This window comes from Cyprinodon variegatus, unplaced genomic scaffold (genome assembly GCF_000732505.1).
Source record: "Cyprinodon variegatus isolate N-32 unplaced genomic scaffold, C_variegatus-1.0 Scaffold773, whole genome shotgun sequence".
Lineage (NCBI taxonomy): Eukaryota > Metazoa > Chordata > Actinopteri > Cyprinodontiformes > Cyprinodontidae > Cyprinodon > Cyprinodon variegatus.
The window spans coordinates 147,917-169,495 of NW_015151226.1; the positions used below are offsets into that span (position 1 = coordinate 147,917).

Genomic DNA, 21,579 nt, shown 5'->3' on the forward strand with positions numbered 1-21,579 from the left:
TAAATGATGCTTTGTTGAATTTGTATTTATTGGAAAACATACCCGTTTATTCTGAGTCTAAAAGTTAAAGTCTGAACCTTGTCAAGCAACCCGTCTTTAAACCCCCACAGCAAGCAGAGCAGAAGCAGAGACGCTAAAAGAAATCCCATAAAACGTTCAACAGCTCCCCCTGCTTGTGATCATGGAAATTACAAGACATGTTTTCTCATGCCACCAAAATGACATTGCAACTCTGTGGTAGAAGTTGTTCAGAAATGTGATTCAAGTTTTGTCTGTACATTTCAAGCATGTCTATACTGACATGAAAACAATGATTTAATGGACATCTTAAAAAAAAAAAATACAAAAACAATGCATAAACATATGTTATGACGACATTAGAAACAGCATGTTCGTCCTACAACCTGACAATGCTGAAAATCCACAATTTCATACCCCAGCATTTACGATTTTGCCCTGCTGCTGTTTCCCCATGAGCAATGCATCCAGAGCAGAATACAAATACTTATATACATACTGTATTGAATCTGCAACCAACCTGTGAACAACTGCTATAAACAATGTAAAAAAACACAATTAGAGTCATCCTTTTTTTTTGTCCAGTTAGTGTGGTACAAAAAAAGAATAGACTTGGTCAAAATACCTACATGCTTCCTCTGATTCACATTCAGATTAAACATGTTCAGAAGCACATGTCATACAGAATACATGTATCTATAAACAACAGACAAGTTGACATGGACCATATGTGTTTTTCATAAGAATTTGAACAAGTTCCTTTGCAGATGTGATCACACCCAAATTTTCTGTTGATTCGAACAGTCGTTTGTCCAGATGAGGCACAGCTGCATGGCCATCCGACACTCCTCATAATTTCTCGCTGACAAGGAACAGAGATGAAAATGTGACAGAAAACTAGAGATAGTATCTGAGGCATAAAAAGTGATGTAGGAATGAATTTCTTTCTGTTCTGTTTTCAAACTACATGCCAGGAAACCCAACTATAGAAGGTTTGGATTCTCAAATATTAAACAGGAGTTTGATGGAAACCACCTAACAGCCATTTGTATGTCGTTTTTATTGTTGTTGTTTTTTTTTTTACATATATAAAATGAAATTACTACAATGCAAAACATAAAAGACTAAGAAATTAATCTGCTTATTAAAGATACAATATTTAAAATTCTAGCAAATGTTTTTGCTTTTTTAATGTTCTGACTTAAGTTGGTTAGACATAAAAGTCTTCCTAAAGGGAAACACAAAGATAAACTGGATTATAATAGATGTTTAGTAAAGCACAAGTTTCCATTTTTTATATTTCTACTGCATCAAACTATAAAGTAATCTTTACCTGTCCAGATGAGAAAAGACCTCATGAAGTTGGCTGAGGAGAGCGCGGTGTTTCTGAGGATTTCCCTCCAGGACCCCACTGAGTCGACTCAGGTATGAGTCAAGATTACCAAGAGATGCTGTCTCCCCTGTACCTGTTGAGGCATCAAAATACCAAATAAACATTTTGTTTAAACATATATTTTAAACTCTAATAAGACATAACACAACTTTGTAGGTTTGTTTAAACTGAAAATAAAAAAAAATACGTCTATCTAAAATGTCCATCATCTCCTCCCCATGTGGCTGACATACAGCTTCTGACCTGGCAGAGGGACTGTGGACAGGCTGCTGACCAGCGTGTGTTTAATGGCCAGCAGGTGTGAGTGAAGAGCCTGGGTACGCTTTTCATCCTGCCCCAATTCAGCCTCCAGACGTTCTTTAGCGCTGTTCATGTCATTGATGTGGCGCTGCAGCATAGCGTTCTGCTCTTCAAACTCAATGTTTGCCTTCCGAAGTCGGCGCAACTCGGCCTCTCGAGCTAAAAAAAAAAAAAAAAAGATGACTTAAGTTTCAGCAGGACAAACCCTTAACTTTTATGCATTTTAAGAATTAGTTGGTATTTTTCTAAATTCAACAGTTTCTTCATTGGACAGTTATCTTGTTTGAGTGTCTGTTACCTTTATTCTGATCGAGGAACTCTTCGGTGAAAATAGGAATGTCAAATCTGGTTGAGAGCTCAGGAGCCTAAAACAGACATAAAAAAAAAACAGAATGATAACTTAGATTTTGATGTAAGAAATAAATAAAATAAACCTTGTAAGGTCGCCTACCTTCATTAAAGACAATCCTGAACTTGTACTGACAACAACCGGCAGACTGTCTTCTGAAACAAGAAATTAAAACTGTAGATGCTTTTTTTTCTCCATGGCACAAATCAACATTACTAGACTTCATGTATAAGAGGTCAGCTTTACCCTTTTTAATCTTCTTGTCATGTATCTTGGCACTGGTGATGTGGTACGCCTCAGTCTGTTGATACTCCTTTAGTTCTTGGGCATATTGCACCTTCTCTCGCTCCGCCTCATCAAGATAGCGCTGTCAGTAATCACACAATGTTGAGCTGTTATAATAAAAAGCAACTAAACTGCTCTCATGGAATTTATTATAAAAGGTATTGTGGAGGATTCTTTAAAAGACCCCGCTACCCACTTAAAAAACATGCTCATGCTATAGCGTTTAACATGTGCTGTTCTCATAGCTCATACAAGCTTACAGTGTCCACATACAGCGGACCATTCCACAGATGATCACTGCTTTTTACACCGTTGGTCATGTAATTCCTCCTCCACCACACGGTACCTCCACTATCTTTGTTAATAGTCACTGCTGTGACAGCAAATCCCATAAATATATCTGCCTCTTCTGAGGCCTTNTACAATAATCTTTAGTACTGTGGAAGACAGTGGAGCACAAATTAACACCAGAGCTCATTCAGCAACAACTGATGGGTGTAATTTGAAAATAAACACACAAAAAAGAGTCATTGAAGGATACAGCATCTAGTACAGAGGCTTGAAAGTTTGGCAAACATTCATAATGAACATAAGCAAATACAGCTCATTCTTATTGTAATAAGAATAATACAGTAATTTCTACAAGTGGGTGGCAGAGAAAATACATGTTATTCTGTACTTGAAGGATGTGATGCTGTCCCCTCATGCCTGAATAAAGGTTTTTAAACTTTTGATTGGAGAGATTTGCACAAAATTGCCTCCACAATTTGGATTCAACAGATATCCTTCTTGCTCAGTGGCTATTACTGAGTTAGATTAATGTTTTCGTTAGGTCAAGGCAAATGTTTGACATGACTATTGTCTAATTAGTTGATTATCCAAGCTTTTGTTGTTGTTGTTGTTGTCAGCATTCACTTTTTAGTCAGGCTTTGCCTCATAAAATGGAGTATGCTGTTAATGCTAGGAAGGTTTATAACAAAATATCTAAGGAAGGAGAAGTTAACGCCGTCATAACGCAGTTCTACCAGTGCTTTAACCAGGGTCACTAATGAAGGGGCAGGGCTCTGCATATGCCCTGTTTTAAAATGGTTTCAATTAGCCCCTTGCTAACGATAAATAACCCCTTGGATCTTTTTTTTTTTTTAAATAATGTGAATTATATTTTAAGATTACTGTCTTACTCGAGAAAAGCCCTGTTTCATATCAACCTCAACACCAAACCAACACAAGTATCTTTCTCCTGGCAACCGGTAAAATCCCTCCCTCCCTCACTCCCCTCTTCCGTTAATCCAGGATCGGGTCGTGGGGGTAGCATCTTCAGTAGGGAGGCGCAGACGTCCCTCTCCCCAGCCACTCCCCCAGCTCCTCCGGGGGAATCCCAAAGTGCCACCAAGCCAGCTGAGAAACATAGTCCCTCCAGCGTGTCCTGGGTCTCCCCCTGGGCCTCCTCCTGGTGGGACGTGCCTAGAACACCGTACCAGGGAGGCGTCCAGGAGGCATCCTAACCAAATGCCTGAGCCACCTCAACTGGCTCCTCTCGATGTGGAGGAGCAGCGGCTCTAATCTGATTCCTCCTTGGATGAGGAGCTCCTCACCCATCTCTAAGGGAGAGCCCAGACACACTACGTAGAAAACTAATTTCGGCCTCTTGTATCCAGGATCTCAATCTTTCGGTCATAACTCAAAGCTCGCGACCATGGATGAGGGTAGGAACATTGATCGACCAGTAAATCAAGAGCGTTACCTGTTGGCTCAGCTCTCTCTTCACCACAACCTGCAAACTCCTATTAGCCAGTGGATGGTGAGACAGAGAGTCACAACCAATTGTTCAAGAGGACAAATCACTAATGCTCTGGATGCAGCTCATCCATGGAAAACCCATTTCATAAAACCCTGTTCTTAAATTAATCTGAATTCTTCATTAAATTTGAAAGGTCTGTAGCTACTGACTCTTCAGGAAGCTGCTGACCTCTTCCAACCACGAGCCTCATCATCCACTGACCTCTGATGAGGGTCTGATGTCACAACCATTTAGTAAAAGAGTCATTGTCATCCCAATCTGCTTCCATTCTGTCATTAGACCAAGTACCAGTTGGATGTAAAATATTTAGTAGTGGGAATATTCAGTGATATGGAGGAATTACCCATTACTGCTATAAATATAGTTTAATCTTCTAAAAGTATATCAACATACTGTTAACATCAGTCTCTTTGAGGGTCTTTAGAAGTCTCCTTTTCATCATACCACAAAGCAGAAAGAGTTTGAAAGAAGATGCATGGATAAATTCCTGTAAAACATGTTTGATCATTCCCCTTTCATCATCTGAGTCGATCATCACCAACGCATCAACAACCAGTCAACCCCAAAAAGCATTAGATTAATAACCTGAAGGACTCAAGTTACATAAATAAAGAGGATCTTCATATTTCTCCTCAAATAATTTCAATGTTAATGCATGCAAATCAAAATGGCTTCCTGAATACAAAGTAAATTGCTGTCAGCAGCTTCTTTAATCATTTATGTATGTATCTGTCCATGGTCCAAAAAGTGTTAGACATTGAGTCCACTTGCATTAGTTTTATGCGTCTGTTTTACACTGCTACGTTTTCTTAGACCAATTTAAAATAAACCTCTTCAGCTCTTGACATAAAATAAAAGGACTTTATCAACGTGATGTCCATAAGGCTTCAATTGGCTCTCTTTAAATCCACACCCTTAAAAGATTGCATCTCCTTTCAGATCTAAACTCTGTTTCGATATAGGCTATCACCAGAGAATTACAGCAAATAACATAAAAGTTGTAGGAAAAGCAGCAAAAACTGTTTATACAGCATTGAGCTAAGTGAAGTTTACATCTTGATTAAGTATATTTGTTTGACAGAGGTCGCCAGGAGCACACCACTGGACTAATCTGTAATATCGATCCAGTAGGATCAGTGCCAGGTTCTGTAATATCCTGCAGAAGAGTCATTAGACACTTTCTTTGGGGGAAGTGTGGTAAAATAAGCAGATGCATTAAAGAAATTCAGAATTTAGAACTGTATCTGCACTCTTTTCACACCAAGAACATGTATATTGCATTTTTAACTTTCTACACAGCATTCCCTAACGTGTGCTCTTGAGCTATTTTAAATGTTCAGACCAGCTGGTGGAGGAAACTGACAGAACATCATGCCAAGACATTATACTGTTAGAAGCGCCTTACCTCCAACACACAACAATGACATTTCTTATGAGCTGCTTTAATCCAGGGTCCAGCTACTTCACTAGTTCCCTAATTGGTAGAGATGATCTTTACAAAGCCCAGCCCAGGGATGGAGAGCAGCTGGGCTGGAGGTGGGTGAAACCAGGCGTCGCTGTTCACTAGCGGCAACGTTGCCCGGCTGGCTTCGTGACAGCTAGTAAAAAAAAAAACACATAAATCAAAATAAAAAAATAAAAACAGACGGTAGACACTTCCCTTCGCTCAGACGGAGAACGCCCTGTCCCTTTTCTCTTTTTGTGGCGTGTTTCGCCGCCTCTTTCCACCCCTCCCCGCTCTCTCTCAGCTCTCCAATCCCCAGCTAACAGCCATCTTGTTCAGCTTCAGCACCACCAGCTGCGCGGACAGCAGTGACGTCAAGGCGCGTGGCTTGTTTCATTACTCTTCAAAGGTTTTAATAGTAATAAAAAAAACTAACAATTATAATAAAATAAATAATAAAAATTGTAATAATGTAATAATAAAAATAAATTGTAAAAATTGTAATACATAATAAAAATGTATCAATAAATAAAATAATATTAATAGCAATAATTACATTTGTGACTTATATTTGTATTTGGAGCGCTCTGATCTGATATAATGAGCTGTATGTGATGTAATCACATTTAACCAACCTCTGTTCTAAGAAGTCCACAGATTTTTCTTGAGGAATTTTGATGCAAGATCATCCAGGGACGCCCTAAACTGACCAGATAAGGCATGGGTGTCCTAATTTTGTGTGGTTAAGCAAAGCAATAGCCACAGAAGTCAATAGGCCCCTTGGTAAGCTTGGAGGGGGTGCATATATTTAAACCTCAGGTGCTAATAATGTTTCCAGGTAAACCAGAAGACATTTAATAATGCAACTACAATTAAGACAAAACTTGGCAGATATTTGCTCTATATGTGACAACCCCAAATGAGTCCTCAGGATTATAGAAACTTTTTAAGTAGACCTTCACAAAAGGAGAAAAGGAAATGAGCTGCTTGGTGGAGGTCTGAGCTCTGACTTCTTTTTAGTTCTGCAAAAACTTATTCGATAAAACATAAATGTTTACTTTTTCTTGGCATTAAACCTTGAGTTTAAATTTTTGCTGGTAAACATTTCATACAAAACTTTCAAAGAACACATTAAATGATGCTTTGTTGAATTTGTATTTATTGGAAAACATACCCGTTTATTCTGAGTCTAAAAGTTAAAGTCTGAACCTTGTCAAGCAACCCGTCTTTAAACCCCCACAGCAAGCAGAGCAGAAGCAGAGACGCTAAAAGAAATCCCATAAAACGTTCAACAGCTCCCCCTGCTTGTGATCATGGAAATTACAAGACATGTTTTCTCATGCCACCAAAATGACATTGCAACTCTGTGGTAGAAGTTGTTCAGAAATGTGATTCAAGTTTTGTCTGTACATTTCAAGCATGTCTATACTGACATGAAAACAATGATTTAATGGACATCTTAAAAAAAAAAAATACAAAAACAATGCATAAACATATGTTATGACGACATTAGAAACAGCATGTTCGTCCTACAACCTGACAATGCTGAAAATCCACAATTTCATACCCCAGCATTTACGATTTTGCCCTGCTGCTGTTTCCCCATGAGCAATGCATCCAGAGCAGAATACAAATACTTATATACATACTGTATTGAATCTGCAACCAACCTGTGAACAACTGCTATAAACAATGTAAAAAAACACAATTAGAGTCATCCTTTTTTTTTGTCCAGTTAGTGTGGTACAAAAAAAGAATAGACTTGGTCAAAATACCTACATGCTTCCTCTGATTCACATTCAGATTAAACATGTTCAGAAGCACATGTCATACAGAATACATGTATCTATAAACAACAGACAAGTTGACATGGACCATATGTGTTTTTCATAAGAATTTGAACAAGTTCCTTTGCAGATGTGATCACACCCAAATTTTCTGTTGATTCGAACAGTCGTTTGTCCAGATGAGGCACAGCTGCATGGCCATCCGACACTCCTCATAATTTCTCGCTGACAAGGAACAGAGATGAAAATGTGACAGAAAACTAGAGATAGTATCTGAGGCATAAAAAGTGATGTAGGAATGAATTTCTTTCTGTTCTGTTTTCAAACTACATGCCAGGAAACCCAACTATAGAAGGTTTGGATTCTCAAATATTAAACAGGAGTTTGATGGAAACCACCTAACAGCCATTTGTATGTCGTTTTTATTGTTGTTGTTTTTTTTTTTACATATATAAAATGAAATTACTACAATGCAAAACATAAAAGACTAAGAAATTAATCTGCTTATTAAAGATACAATATTTAAAATTCTAGCAAATGTTTTTGCTTTTTTAATGTTCTGACTTAAGTTGGTTAGACATAAAAGTCTTCCTAAAGGGAAACACAAAGATAAACTGGATTATAATAGATGTTTAGTAAAGCACAAGTTTCCATTTTTTATATTTCTACTGCATCAAACTATAAAGTAATCTTTACCTGTCCAGATGAGAAAAGACCTCATGAAGTTGGCTGAGGAGAGCGCGGTGTTTCTGAGGATTTCCCTCCAGGACCCCACTGAGTCGACTCAGGTATGAGTCAAGATTACCAAGAGATGCTGTCTCCCCTGTACCTGTTGAGGCATCAAAATACCAAATAAACATTTTGTTTAAACATATATTTTAAACTCTAATAAGACATAACACAACTTTGTAGGTTTGTTTAAACTGAAAATAAAAAAAAATACGTCTATCTAAAATGTCCATCATCTCCTCCCCATGTGGCTGACATACAGCTTCTGACCTGGCAGAGGGACTGTGGACAGGCTGCTGACCAGCGTGTGTTTAATGGCCAGCAGGTGTGAGTGAAGAGCCTGGGTACGCTTTTCATCCTGCCCCAATTCAGCCTCCAGACGTTCTTTAGCGCTGTTCATGTCATTGATGTGGCGCTGCAGCATAGCGTTCTGCTCTTCAAACTCAATGTTTGCCTTCCGAAGTCGGCGCAACTCGGCCTCTCGAGCTAAAAAAAAAAAAAAAAAGATGACTTAAGTTTCAGCAGGACAAACCCTTAACTTTTATGCATTTTAAGAATTAGTTGGTATTTTTCTAAATTCAACAGTTTCTTCATTGGACAGTTATCTTGTTTGAGTGTCTGTTACCTTTATTCTGATCGAGGAACTCTTCGGTGAAAATAGGAATGTCAAATCTGGTTGAGAGCTCAGGAGCCTAAAACAGACATAAAAAAAAAACAGAATGATAACTTAGATTTTGATGTAAGAAATAAATAAAATAAACCTTGTAAGGTCGCCTACCTTCATTAAAGACAATCCTGAACTTGTACTGACAACAACCGGCAGACTGTCTTCTGAAACAAGAAATTAAAACTGTAGATGCTTTTTTTTCTCCATGGCACAAATCAACATTACTAGACTTCATGTATAAGAGGTCAGCTTTACCCTTTTTAATCTTCTTGTCATGTATCTTGGCACTGGTGATGTGGTACGCCTCAGTCTGTTGATACTCCTTTAGTTCTTGGGCATATTGCACCTTCTCTCGCTCCGCCTCATCAAGATAGCGCTGTCAGTAATCACACAATGTTGAGCTGTTATAATAAAAAGCAACTAAACTGCTCTCATGGAATTTATTATAAAAGGTATTGTGGAGGATTCTTTAAAAGACCCCGCTACCCACTTAAAAAACATGCTCATGCTATAGCGTTTAACATGTGCTGTTCTCATAGCTCATACAAGCTTACAGTGTCCACATACAGCGGACCATTCCACAGATGATCACTGCTTTTTACACCGTTGGTCATGTAATTCCTCCTCCACCACACGGTACCTCCACTATCTTTGTTAATAGTCACTGCTGTGACAGCAAATCCCATAAATATATCTGCCTCTTCTGAGGCCTTCCTTTTCTTCTCAGACACTTTTTCTCTTACGACCCTCTGCCATTTTCAAAGAACCGTGGTGGGAAAGGTGAGCTTCAATAACCATCTGAAACCGTAGCTCACCACAGTTATATGCCTGATTGTGCGCATGCAGGGCAAGCAGATAGGATGGTCTTACATAAACCTATCACCAGAACGATTGATAATTAGGAGGACCACTTATTTAGATGATCCACCCAGAAATAAAAGATCATCCTCTATACCTTTAATGTATAGTTTAAAGTAAAAAAATATATATATCAATAACATGAACCTGTTTGTCGTTTTGGGCTAATCGTGTCCACTCGGCTCCGAGTCTCTTTGTGATTTCTGGAAAAGGTAAATCCGGGTATCGGGCTCTCATAACTTCTCGTCGTTCATTCAGGAAGCGAACGTATCCTGTTACTGGAGCCTTCGGACCATTAGGGAGAACCTTCTTTCTTTTCTTTCCTTTTGGCCAACCTCGCTTCTTTGGCTGCAGAGAAAAAAAAAACGCCTTTGTTTTAAAATTTGTACCTACAGAACAACAACAAAAGATTTATTTTACATGCATTGTTTAATTGATTTGTTCCGCCACAATAATTTTGATAGGACAATCATGAAAAAAACAAATCACAATAATATATTAAAAGTATCTGCATAAAAACATTTAGTTCTTATAATATTCACACACACTGTTATCTAACCTGAGGTTTATTTCCCCTCTAATAATGAACTCTAATTGCTCTGAAACTACTAGAAAAGAGCTTGTTTACTCCTTAAACAAAATGTACAAATATGTTTCCTCAATGAGGAAGAAATTAAGCTTGTAAATAATATCAAGATTATGCATTTAAATTTGGCCCAGTGCTTTCCAGTTCTTAGTTCCTGTCGAATCTTGGAGAATTTTAATAGCTTGTTTTTTAACATATATTGTCACAGATTTTCCTCAGGAATCCTCTGATAAATGTTGGGATTGAAGGATACTATGGTAAAGACCTGATCCCATGACAATACAGAGGGACGGGAATGATGGAAGAAGAAATTTTTTAATTTTAATCACCTAAACATGATCAGGATCAGAACTCTCTCACAGGTTTGCAGCAAGTTACTTTATTTATGTGCATTATGGAGCTTGTTTGTGGGGACAATAAAGGATTTTAAACCTTCACCAGCCTGCTAAGCTGTTTGAATCTCCTTCCGATCGTATATATATATATATATATATATATATATTTATATTATTTGTTTTTTAGGTGTTTATTCTGACTAGAGCAGGACCAAAACAAATGTCAAAGGTTCATTCGAAAAGCTGAATAATGATTTCCTGATCATGTGATCTGACCTCAATAATCAACCTGATCTGGTATACCTTAGTGTAATTTCAGGCATTTACTACTTCAAATCAGCATAAACCTTTATGAATTTATATTGTATGGAACATTTCAGAAGTAAACAAACAAACAAAAAATCTGTGTTTTATGTATTATTTATACTACCTTTATACCAGAGTGTATCTTAATAGGAAGTATGTCCAAATAGGCAAGAAAAATAAAGATTAGCTAACAAACCAAAAGGACATGAAGAACTAGGTCTCTATTGCTTCAACAACCACAGGAATAGCTAACACCATGATATTTGTAATAGTTTCTGTATGGGTCCATATCTGCTGTTGTGTGTGTTTATTTTTTCCTCTTTCTGCAGCAGCAGCACCTACCTCCTCTTGTTGGTCCACTGGGTGTGAAGCTTTGGGCTGATGGGATGCATCACTCTGCTCTTGTTTAATTCCCCCCATCATCTTTCTATCTTTGCAATAAGAGAGAAGAACCAAGTCAAAGTGCTTCTGTGGAAAACGAGTATTATGTATAACATAAAGGAGGAAATCGTAAAAAAAAGACCAATAATTACCAATCAGGAAGAGCGCTTTAAAAGCTAACCCGTCTGCTAACAGTTCGTTATGGCTAACGTTAACTGGTCGGAGCCACACACGCACAAACGGGGGGGCGAAATTCACACAAAACAAAAAGCTAAAAGCAACAATTCTCCAACGGAGACAAACAATTTTGATTGGTGAAATAAAGACTGATAACGGAAAATAAAGAAAATGTTCTTTAAACGAATTTTCTCAATACTTTTTGAATAAGCGTTTATTTCTTTACCCAATAATACGTCCCTCTGCCAAACAGGAAGAGAAGTGTTATTGTTTCCCGATTGGTTGATATTGAGACTCATGATTGGCTGGTTGGTTCTAAGATCCACCCCCTCCGTCTGCATCAGGTTTTTGATTGGCTCACAGGGTATGATAAAGCAGGTTTAATAAGCATTCGTTTAACGCAGTATTACGCATGAGGAAACCGTGGAGAAAAAAGTTCTTAGAAAATAAAAATCGCCTCCAATAACTTTTGTAATAGGTCGGCCATTTTACGTTTAATATCAAATTGATGAGTGAGTTGATAAACAAAAAGCATAAGATGAAACCCATCAGTTATCCCAGACTGAATCATGGTTAAGATGTTCCATAGCTAAAATTAAACTCTAGCCTTGCAGATTTCCCATTTTTATTATCCCATTCTGAGTCAGAAGCTGTTAAAAAGCAGCTAGTTGATCCTTTGCTACACAAATGATAAAAGAATAGACATATTTGACGAAGTCATACAGTTTAAAGTTGATATGCAAAACAGTTTGAGTTGAATTGTCTTAATCCTGTGATTTTAGACCAAATCTGAATTCACAGCTTTTATAAAGACTATACAGGATGTCATTCATATGACAGGCTATTTAAACAGAGCTAAAAATCGATACAGGTGCTTTGTAAGTTTCAAGGCATATTTGCTTAAAATTACTTTAGAAAATAAAAGCCCAGATTCAAATCAGGTCAGAACCAGCAGAACCCTAGCTTTGGACTGTGGTAATGTGGGAGTTATTACACCTTCCTAAACAGGGGACCCCCCAGCAAAAGATTTTAAAAACCATTCCAATATTACATTCATTACCTTAATAAACCCAAACCCCATACTCACAAGAAAGCAAACAAAGGTTCAAGTTTTTATTTACTTTTATTAATCGTTTACAATTTTTGTGGTCATTTCTTTATTATGGTCGTTTTCTTTTGGCAAACATTGGTGCTCACTGTTCTGTACAGTTCGGTCCCACAAGATACTTTATTTGGTGGGTTGGAGGAATGAAACGAGAGCCGAGTGGGTGGGGGCCCAAGCCCTTACAATTTGTCCAGGTAGTTGTCCAATGCTGGGACGCCTTCTTTGAGACCCTTACGTTTGCGTGTCTCGAGGACAACAATACCAGGCTTGCTTGTGGGCTCCATTGGGTTTCCAGGGAGGATCTGCCAGTGGTCGAATACACACTGTGGGAAAGCCTGGCCACCAGTGTTGGAACGAAGGTCAGCTGTGAAGCCTAAAAACAGAAAATATTTCAATTTAAACATGCTGCAAGACTTCATTTGGCACAGGGCCCCAGAAAAATATTCAGAATTTGCTTTTCCTTTGACATCCCAGATTACTTTACCACCTCAGCTAACAATCACCTTTTCATTTACTTTATTGAACTGTACTCAGAAACTTACCGAATGACTCCATGACAGGCAGGTAGGCCTTGATGACGTACATAGGGGTTCCCATTACCCTGGACTCCTCGAACACATGACCACGTCTCCGGGTCAGCACACCGTAGATTCCACCCATTGCAGTTTCAGGGCACTTTAAGTGTTAAAGAAATATGTTAATTTAATACCAAGTGCTGAACGGCATTCAAACTGGCAGGTGTAAGAAGAAAAAAAAAAAAAGTTTTCTAGTGGATCTCACCTGGATCTCCACCAGGTACACGGGCTCCATGATTCTGGGGTCTGCTGTAAGCTCACAGGCATAGAGAGCTCTGCGGGCTGTGGGGATAATCTGACCACCTCCACGGTGAATTGCATCTGTGTGCAGGGTCACATCATGGATGTCGAAGCGAACTGCACGCATGTTCTCTTCACAGAGGACTCCCTACGAGAACAACATTTTTTAAATGTAGAACTGATGTGCTGTTGCCTCAGAATATTCTGACAGTAAAACATCTACTGGCCCTCACCTCCTTGGCTGCCCACTGGAAACCAGCCACCACGCTGTCCTTGATCTCATTAAGGTACTGCACTCCCTTGGTGACATCCACCAGGAGGTTGGGGCCATTTCCGTCGGGTCCGAAGCACCAGATTTTCCTGGCCTCACCGACATCCCATTCGTACTTGTCAGCAAGGTAACGGGCACGGGCCTTGAGCTCTTGGCGGGCGGTAACGTCACCCTTCTCGATGTCTTCTGCCAGGCCCTCTTCGAAGGGACGGGCCTTCATGAACAGCCGGTTGTGCTTGTTTGGTGACTTTGACAAACACATCACGCTGGATTCAGCGCTGACAGTTTCTCTGTAGGACACCACTGGATCAGATTTCTAAAAAGATGGGATAATTTCAGCATTTTTGTATCAGAAATGAGCCATGATACAATTTAATCTTTGAGTCTTAATTCCCTTTATTACCTTGATTGGAATGCAAGCATGATCCTCCTCCAAATCCTTCAGACAGATCTCCAGATGCAGCTCTCCAGCACCAGCAACAATGTGCTCTCCAGACTCCTCAATGATGCACTGCACCATAGGATCAGACTTGGACAGACGCTTCAGACCCTCCACCAGTTTCGGCAGGTCTGCAGGGTTTTTGGCCTCCACAGCAACTCTCACAACAGGACTCACACTGAACTTCATCACTCTCATGTTGTGCGCCTGCTCAAAGGTGGTGATTGTTCCGGTCTTGACGAGGTACTGGTCCACTCCAACCAGACCCACGATGTTACCACAAGGCACATCTTCAATGGGTTCGACATAACGGCCCATCATCAAAATGGTCCTAACAGAATGAGGAAAAAGGCATGACTCACACGAAAGCTTTCATGCATTATTGAATGGTGAATAATGACAGCATGTGATGCTAACCTCTGAATAGGCTTCAAGTAGAGATCATCCTTCTTTCCTGGAACAAAGTTTGGTCCCATGATGCGCACCTTGAGTCCAGTGGACACGCTGCCAGAGAAAACACGACCGAATGCATAGAAGCGACCCTTGTCGGTGGTGGGCACCATCTTAGAGATGTACATCATGAGTGGAGCCTTGGGGTCACAGTTCTTGATACCTGGGTGGCAAATAAAAAAAAATAATTAAAAAAAAAAAGAACTGAAGTAGCTGTATGGCATTAGGTACACTTGAAATAATGAATATGTAAAGTAGTCATTTCATGCTTTACCCATAGCAGCTTCATCATCTCCAGGCCCTTCATAGAGCAGCTCACAACGGTACTTCTGGGCAGTGACGGGAGATGGGAGGTGGATGGTGATCATCTGCAGGAGGGCCTCTCCAGCAGGCAACCAGCGCCTCATCACAGCCTTCAGGAGGGGCTTGCCTTCCTTGTCCTTGTCCTCAACATCCAACTTGATGTCCATCTTCTGGATCAGCTTTGCAGCCTCATCTTTCTTGAAGTTCATGATGGCATCAAACACCTAGGCACAGGGATTTGTTCATGTTAAACAAGTCAAAATTCTTAAGTCACAGCCATTGGTGCATGCTGCACCTGCTCAGGCTGAAATAAATCATCACTATTTATCAGGTCAAAGTGAAGAATAAAGTAGATCATCACTTGCAGGTATATATAAATATTAGGTGGCTGTATCTTGAACAAAAATAAAGGCAACCCCATTCACAAGTGTTTCCATTAAAATATGTATGATTACCTTAAAGATGGGGTCCAGGACCAGGGCACAGAAGGTGCGAGCAAACTTTTTGCCATCAGCACTAACGGCAGACTTGACAAACTTGCCATTTTCTGTGTCATAGTACCTGGAATGGACAGCGGTTTATTAGGAAAAGCCAGCCATCCATCTCTAGCAGGGAATAGTAGCACCATATTAAACTGACCTGTCACCCCACAGCTTTTTCATCATGTCCTCCACCTTCTTGCAGCGCTCTTGTGCAGTCATCTGGGTGTTGCCTTTAGCTGCGAACTTGGCTGCATACATCTCAGCAAACTGCTTCAGGGTGAAAGCCCAACCATGGAGACCAGAGCCAAAGCCAACGGTACCGATGACTGGATCAACCTAGAAGGTTCAAAGAAAACCAGGGTTTTTATTTTAATGCCAAGCTACTCAAACACTGATGTGTCTAGAGTGGTCCTTATAACATTACTGAAGTAGAATTTTCTGTCAAAATGATAAAAAAAAAAAAATCCTTACCATGATGTTTCCCATTGGTCCATTTTCATCCTCGCCATAGGTGGAAATGATCACATTGACTGACTCAACAATACGCTGGAAAGTCTGGTAAAGGTCCTCAGGTTCTAGCTGCAACTCCAGCAAGGCACGGTCCATCTTGTTCATCATCAGGACTGGCTTAATTCGCTCACAGATGGCCTGGCGAAGCACAGTCTCAGTCTGCACGCACACACCTGGAATAGATAGAGCAACACTTTAATTTTGAGTCTTAAAATATAACACAATTGTGGAAAAAAATGGGATTCACAGGAATCATTCATCAAACCCATCTTAACCTGAATTTGTGCAACACTGGGTAAGAAAATCACTTGATAGGCTCAACATAGTTGGAGTAAAATGATTACCAATGCAAACCTGATTCAGACCAGTTGTTTTGGGTAAATGGAGAAACAGAAAAGTCATGATAAAATGCTTCAGAATATTTAGACGACTAGATGTATAGGAAACCAAGAGCCCTAGCATTTTCCCGTTAAAATAGCCAGACCCTTTTATAGTGTTCACACTTCCCTCTTGCTACAATCTGAAAACAAAACACCATCTGTAAAACCTTTTCTTTTATTTCGCTGGCAGTCTTTGAATAACCCTTTAAAACAAGTTTTAAGTTTACATAACATGTATTTTGGGAAATGGCCCTTACCGGACACGCAGTCGACAACCACAAGGGCTCCATCAGTAACACGGAGCGCGGCAGTCACCTCAGAGGAGAAGTCGACGTGCCCAGGTGAGTCGATCAGATTGATCAAGAAACCAGAACCATCCCTGCTCTGCTTGATGAAAGCCAAGTCATTTTCACTCAGCTCGTAGTACATGGAGATGGCTCTGCAAATTAGAATAAATTGGGTAGAGTGGCAGTGAGAAAAAAACAACTTGCATCATCTGAACAAAAGAACTTAAATATACAGATATATATATATAAAAATAAAAAGATTTCTAAACGTAGAAGTCCATAAACAAAATGTCCCTGTGTCTGATCATAACTATAAACTTACGTAGACTTGATGGTAATACAGCGTTCCTGCTCATCTTTTCGGGTGTCTGTGAAACGTGTCTCTCCAGCACGGGCTGAGGCAATGATGCCAGCTTTGGACACCAGTGAATCCGTCAGCGTAGACTTCCCATGGTCAACGTGCGCAATCACGGACATGTTACGGATGTTGGCCTTTTTGTCCATGATGGCACGGATCTGGTCTACAGTAAAGTTCACCTGTGGAGAACAACCAAATTTAGAAAATTATTCACCAGAAATGAGCAATTCTCTTTTCAGAGCTTGAAAAATTTTCTAAGAACTCAAATTCAAGTTTAACAAAAAATGTATTCCCATTAATAATTACTTAAAACATGCTAAAATGATAAACAGATTTAAAATGGATCACCAGATAAAGGACCATTCCTAAAGCTGGAATACTTGCAGATCGTTAACAGATTTGAAAGAACGTTTATAAACTTTAGTACAATTTATCTTAATAGTTGCTGACATGTGATTGTGCTGCAGTTCCACCCTGGGCGTTTGGTTTCCGCCATAATCATAGATGACGTTATTGTTGTCCAAGTCTTGTGTAAAAACCGGCCTAACAGCTTCTACTAATGAAAGTTGGAACTTTCGTAAACAACCACAACATACTTTTGGTTGATTCTGGTAGTTTTATACATTATTGCCTGAAAACGCCCTTCAAACAGATGACAGCCGGCACAATACGTCGGCTTTTCTAGGCCACGTGTACGGACTTTGAGATCGAGCTAAATGCTAACCGTAGCAGATCCAAAATACCGGCAGATTCGTTTTTAAAGCACAAAACCAACAACGTTCGTCTGGGAAAATCGGTCCAACCTTGCCTTGTACGAATATAAGTAAAACCCCACAAATGTTACGATTACTTCGGGACTACAGAAGCTACAATATCTTTTTCTAAAAGAGTTAGCATTAGCTAAAAAAAAAGCCGACACTAAAAGTTAACACGTCAGTGCCACAGATTTAGAGCCCTTTTCAGACATATGAATGAACCATTACTGCCATGATGGCAACAGAAAATATCCCAAAAATTAAACCAATAAAGTTTTGATAACAGTTAAACTATTTATTGCGGCGCTACAAGTATTTTCCAGCTAACAGCCGGTTACAAAACGGGTGCCATTTTGAACAGATCGAATCAAACAAGACGCTTGTAAGATATCCTTAAAATGTTGATGTATGGAAGAAATATTGTTCCAGGGAACAAGTAAGACACCCAATGGCCCGTTATTAGTTCGCAGAGGAGTTAGAAACTCACCATTTTGACGGATGGTTATGGATTCTCTTGGTGGAGAAAAGAGACAAGATATTTTACACTGCCCACCTCACGAGGGCATAGGCAGGGAAGAGGCCGCTGACGTCAGAAAATCGGGATTTATACCGCGTGCGTCAGTCCCGTGCGTCCCAACGTCCCGATGTTGCTTAATGTGACGTTATGGCTGCTTCTTCACTTGAAGGAAACGTTAATCGAAAAATAAATAAGGGAAAACAAACTTTAGTTTGATTGCTTTTCATGAACTGAAGTGTTTTGTTAAACTGTAGTAGAGTAATTTATGTAAATTGAAGTACTAGTTTCATCAAGATACATTTTAAAACGCATATAGACAACAGTCTTGATATTCAATTTAAATGTCAAGAAATAAATAGGGGAGTCCAGGGCTAGTTGTCACACTTTTTAAAATCATATTTATATCTTGGAATCAAAACCTCATATATTAAAATAATTTGTACCTCATGAAAGAGCAAAGTTTCAGGTATATATTTTGTATTCATGTCATTTTCATATCTTGTGTCAGTACAGAGTTTTAAGCAATCAATTCAACATTGTCACCATGTGACAAGTTGCCTCACCAAAGGGTAAGTTGTCACACTATGTGAGGTAAGATGTCACTCTGGATTTTGCAACCAATAAAATAAGGACAAAAGAATTGTTGCTCTTATTTCCTTAATGGAAAGTTAATAAATTAAAATAATTCACCTTTATTACACTTGGGATATGAAATGTCATGAAATATGCAACAAACATTACAAACCAAACTGGTCCAGGAACAAAAGGAGATCTCACCAGTCAGAGTCTCCATCTCAGTTGCAGTTTTGGAATACGTAGACCGGGACGCATTCTTAATGTGCCCTTCCTTTGCATGTCATGCACTGCAACCATGGTTCTCCTGGAGGCACAGGGACTAATCTTCCAATGAGGAATCATCTGGAGTTTTTTTTTTTTTTTTTCTTTTTTGTATTTGCCCTCTATTTCTTCTATGTGCTTTGCGTCTTTTGCACTTTAAATTTGAACAGTATTTTCTTCCCTTTTGCCTGCTTTTCAGCTTCATGTGCCTCTTTCACTTATGTGTCAGTGAGAATAGAGGGGTTTCTCTTCCTTCTGTGCCGGGTAACTTTTTATCTTGGACCAGCTTTTGTTTAATGCCTTATAACCTCTAGAGTAAAGGCATTGATGGAGAAGGCTGCTTTACTAAGGAATTGAATAGTTTTTTGGTTGGTGCTTGGCTCTAGAGCAGCTGGGACATTGCTTGGTCCAGTGCTGGCCCAGTTGGTGCTTGGGCTTGGTAGAACTAGGTCCTGGTAAGGGGGATCTGAGCAAATTCTGTCTCCAAGAACACTTCCCTGTTGCAAGGCTGAATCCCTTTTACACGAAAGCCAGCCTGAATGTTATGTGGGGTTACAGTCATCGGATAAGTAGTGGCTACAATCCCAGGTATGTCATGAATGCTGAGTGCTTTCCCGGGGTTGTTCTTTTATAATTCCTGACCATCTTTGAACTTTCCCCTTTATTTTAAACTACTCTTTTTTCAATAAAAAATAAGCAAAATCTTCATTAGGGTGTGCTAATTATTATTTGAAAAATGATCACTTTAGGGTAGTCGTTACATGTGACAACTTACCCCGAAAAGGACTGTGACAAGTTGTCGCAAATGACCATGTTTGCCAATTCTCGCTCTAGCTTAACGTTAACTTAAATCAGAAGGATGACTGATGTATGGCAGGATGTCTCAATATGTATTTTAACAAGTCCACATGTATAACTCCTATGATTTTTATCTGAATTAAACTTATTTAAAACAAATATAGAGCCAATAGTACTTTGGTTAGTGGAAAAAAATTGGTGCTCATCTAAACTAACAATCTGTTGTTTTCTTCTCACTTAGTCCATAGGACCTTACCATGCAAACAAAGAACACTAGTATTCCAGTTTTTAGGTTCACCCTCTGGTAGAGAAGATAACTGCAACTTATGATGGTGAAAGCCTTAAAAATAAATGAGACTGAAGTTCATGAAAAGGGAATTCATAATTATTATAATTAACTGCACTAAATTAAAACGGAAATAAAAGAGCATGGACCCATAACTGCTTGTAAAATAGGCCTACTTTGAATAAATTAGCTAGTTTCTTTTTCATATTAAATAGGTTTTATCAGTTTATTTCACCTGATAGCATCATTGTAAAGGGCTAAATAGATCAGCTATTGAGAGCCAGTGAATTCCACTGTAAGAGAAAGGTCTTAAGTAGAATCACTGCTATTAATATATTGAGATTTCCCCCAAACAGTATTTCCAGTACAAACTCATAAAATTATTCTATTATATTTTATCTGATGAACCAAGAAAGCCCCAAAGCATCTCTGCAGCATGAAATAAATGAGAAATAATATGTTCAGAGCAAAGGGATGTATTTGTTATGTCTTTGGATTTAATTTAGGGTTGTCAGAGTTAGGGGTGCTAAAATTCTTTTAAAACGTATAACTATATCAGAACAATAATGTGCTAGATTGAGGTAGTGAACCTCATAAATGAGTATTGCGATCATATGTTGGGGAGATCAAGGGACATTTCTTGTTGCTTTCAGCAAAGTTAGGTGTTAGGTTGAAGAAGTGTTAAGCTCTGCCAAATTCATTTCTGACATGTGATGTTAAATCAGAGGGTGGATACAAATTGTTTTCCCCAGAAAATAACTTCAATGGCATAAACTTTCCAACATCTCTTTTTACTGCTCAGATGTTCTTTTGGTGGGTCAGTTTACTGTTTTCAAGTTAAAAAAGCCAGTCAAGAAACAGCTCAATTATTTTATCTGGTATATTATCAGGAAAATACAAACAGAAAAATAAGAAAGTCCATCCTAAACATATTAATATTACACTCTGTTTAATGATATATATTTATAGCAGTACTCTGAATATTCGTCAATGTTCATTGTTTAATGTTTCTTTAGATCTATCGTTACTTAATCACTTGAAATTTTCAGCATACCATCTAATTAAAACAGCAGTAAAAATCAAAACTCAACTACAGAAATAAATCATAAGCGGATATTATAATGAATGAAAATGATAAATTATTCCTGTTCTTCAAATATTAAAGAGATAAAAAAAAACAACACAATAATTACTGTATTTCATGATGAGCCTTAACATTTTAAGCTTATGCACCCAATCCTTACATGGTTAATTTTCTCTGCTCTCCCAGGTCAGGTTGGTTCTGAAATAGTATGCGGCTTCTTAAGATATTTCTAAATGACGGTGCATACTTCCCTTCTGTTTATGAATAATGCTTCCACTAAAAGAGCATTTAAATCCACAAAACCATACAGAAAGTGTTTGTGTTGTAGTGCACCATCAATGTAGGTTTACTTACAGATTTGTATTGTTGGTTCATTATTATAGACAGTAGGTGGTGCCAAAACTCTGTGTACTACTATCAAAAGTACAGTACAAAGCAAAATGACTGATTCTAGAATTAATAAAACTACTAGCAAATAAACATCAA

General features: G+C 38.8%; 3 protein-coding genes across 6 annotated transcripts; all 3 read right to left on the reverse strand.

Annotated features, from left to right (window-relative positions):
* Positions 1 to 603: 603 nt before the first annotated feature.
* Positions 604 to 2,665, reverse strand: LOC107098378 (SWI/SNF-related matrix-associated actin-dependent regulator of chromatin subfamily E member 1-related-like). Its single transcript, XM_015396029.1, has 7 exons — positions 2,606 to 2,665; positions 2,307 to 2,427; positions 2,163 to 2,215; positions 2,010 to 2,076; positions 1,655 to 1,870; positions 1,352 to 1,484; positions 604 to 880 (listed from the first exon to the last, which is right to left on the reverse strand). The coding sequence occupies exons 1-7, from the start codon at positions 2,663 to 2,665 to the stop codon at positions 868 to 870; spliced, it is 663 nt and encodes a 220-aa protein (XP_015251515.1). The 3' UTR covers positions 604 to 867.
* A 4,660-nt stretch (positions 2,666 to 7,325) lies between these two features.
* Positions 7,326 to 11,667, reverse strand: LOC107098376 (SWI/SNF-related matrix-associated actin-dependent regulator of chromatin subfamily E member 1-related-like). 4 transcript variants are annotated; one of them, XM_015396026.1, is made up of 9 exons: positions 11,392 to 11,667; positions 11,201 to 11,289; positions 9,779 to 9,979; positions 9,029 to 9,149; positions 8,885 to 8,934; positions 8,732 to 8,798; positions 8,377 to 8,592; positions 8,074 to 8,206; positions 7,326 to 7,968 (listed from the first exon to the last, which is right to left on the reverse strand). In XM_015396026.1, the coding sequence occupies exons 2-9, from the start codon at positions 11,279 to 11,281 to the stop codon at positions 7,929 to 7,931; spliced, it is 909 nt and encodes a 302-aa protein (XP_015251512.1). In that variant the 5' UTR covers positions 11,282 to 11,289; positions 11,392 to 11,667; the 3' UTR covers positions 7,326 to 7,928. The 4 variants fall into 4 exon arrangements, with proteins under 4 accessions (XP_015251512.1, XP_015251509.1, XP_015251511.1 ...); XM_015396023.1 differs by having other exon boundaries at positions 8,885 to 8,937; XM_015396025.1 differs by having other exon boundaries at positions 8,885 to 8,937; positions 11,201 to 11,285; positions 11,392 to 11,666.
* Positions 11,668 to 12,522: 855 nt separating this feature from the next.
* Positions 12,523 to 18,204, reverse strand: LOC107098383 (elongation factor 2-like). The gene is made up of 13 exons (XM_015396037.1): positions 18,059 to 18,204; positions 16,781 to 16,995; positions 16,429 to 16,610; positions 15,753 to 15,964; positions 15,439 to 15,617; positions 15,255 to 15,360; positions 14,771 to 15,023; positions 14,464 to 14,659; positions 14,011 to 14,377; positions 13,570 to 13,923; positions 13,302 to 13,484; positions 13,064 to 13,196; positions 12,523 to 12,894 (listed from the first exon to the last, which is right to left on the reverse strand). Exons 1-13 carry the CDS (start codon positions 18,059 to 18,061, stop codon positions 12,701 to 12,703), a joined length of 2,577 nt encoding a protein of 858 aa, XP_015251523.1. The 5' UTR covers positions 18,062 to 18,204; the 3' UTR covers positions 12,523 to 12,700.
* Between the last annotated feature and the right edge of the window lie 3,375 nt (positions 18,205 to 21,579).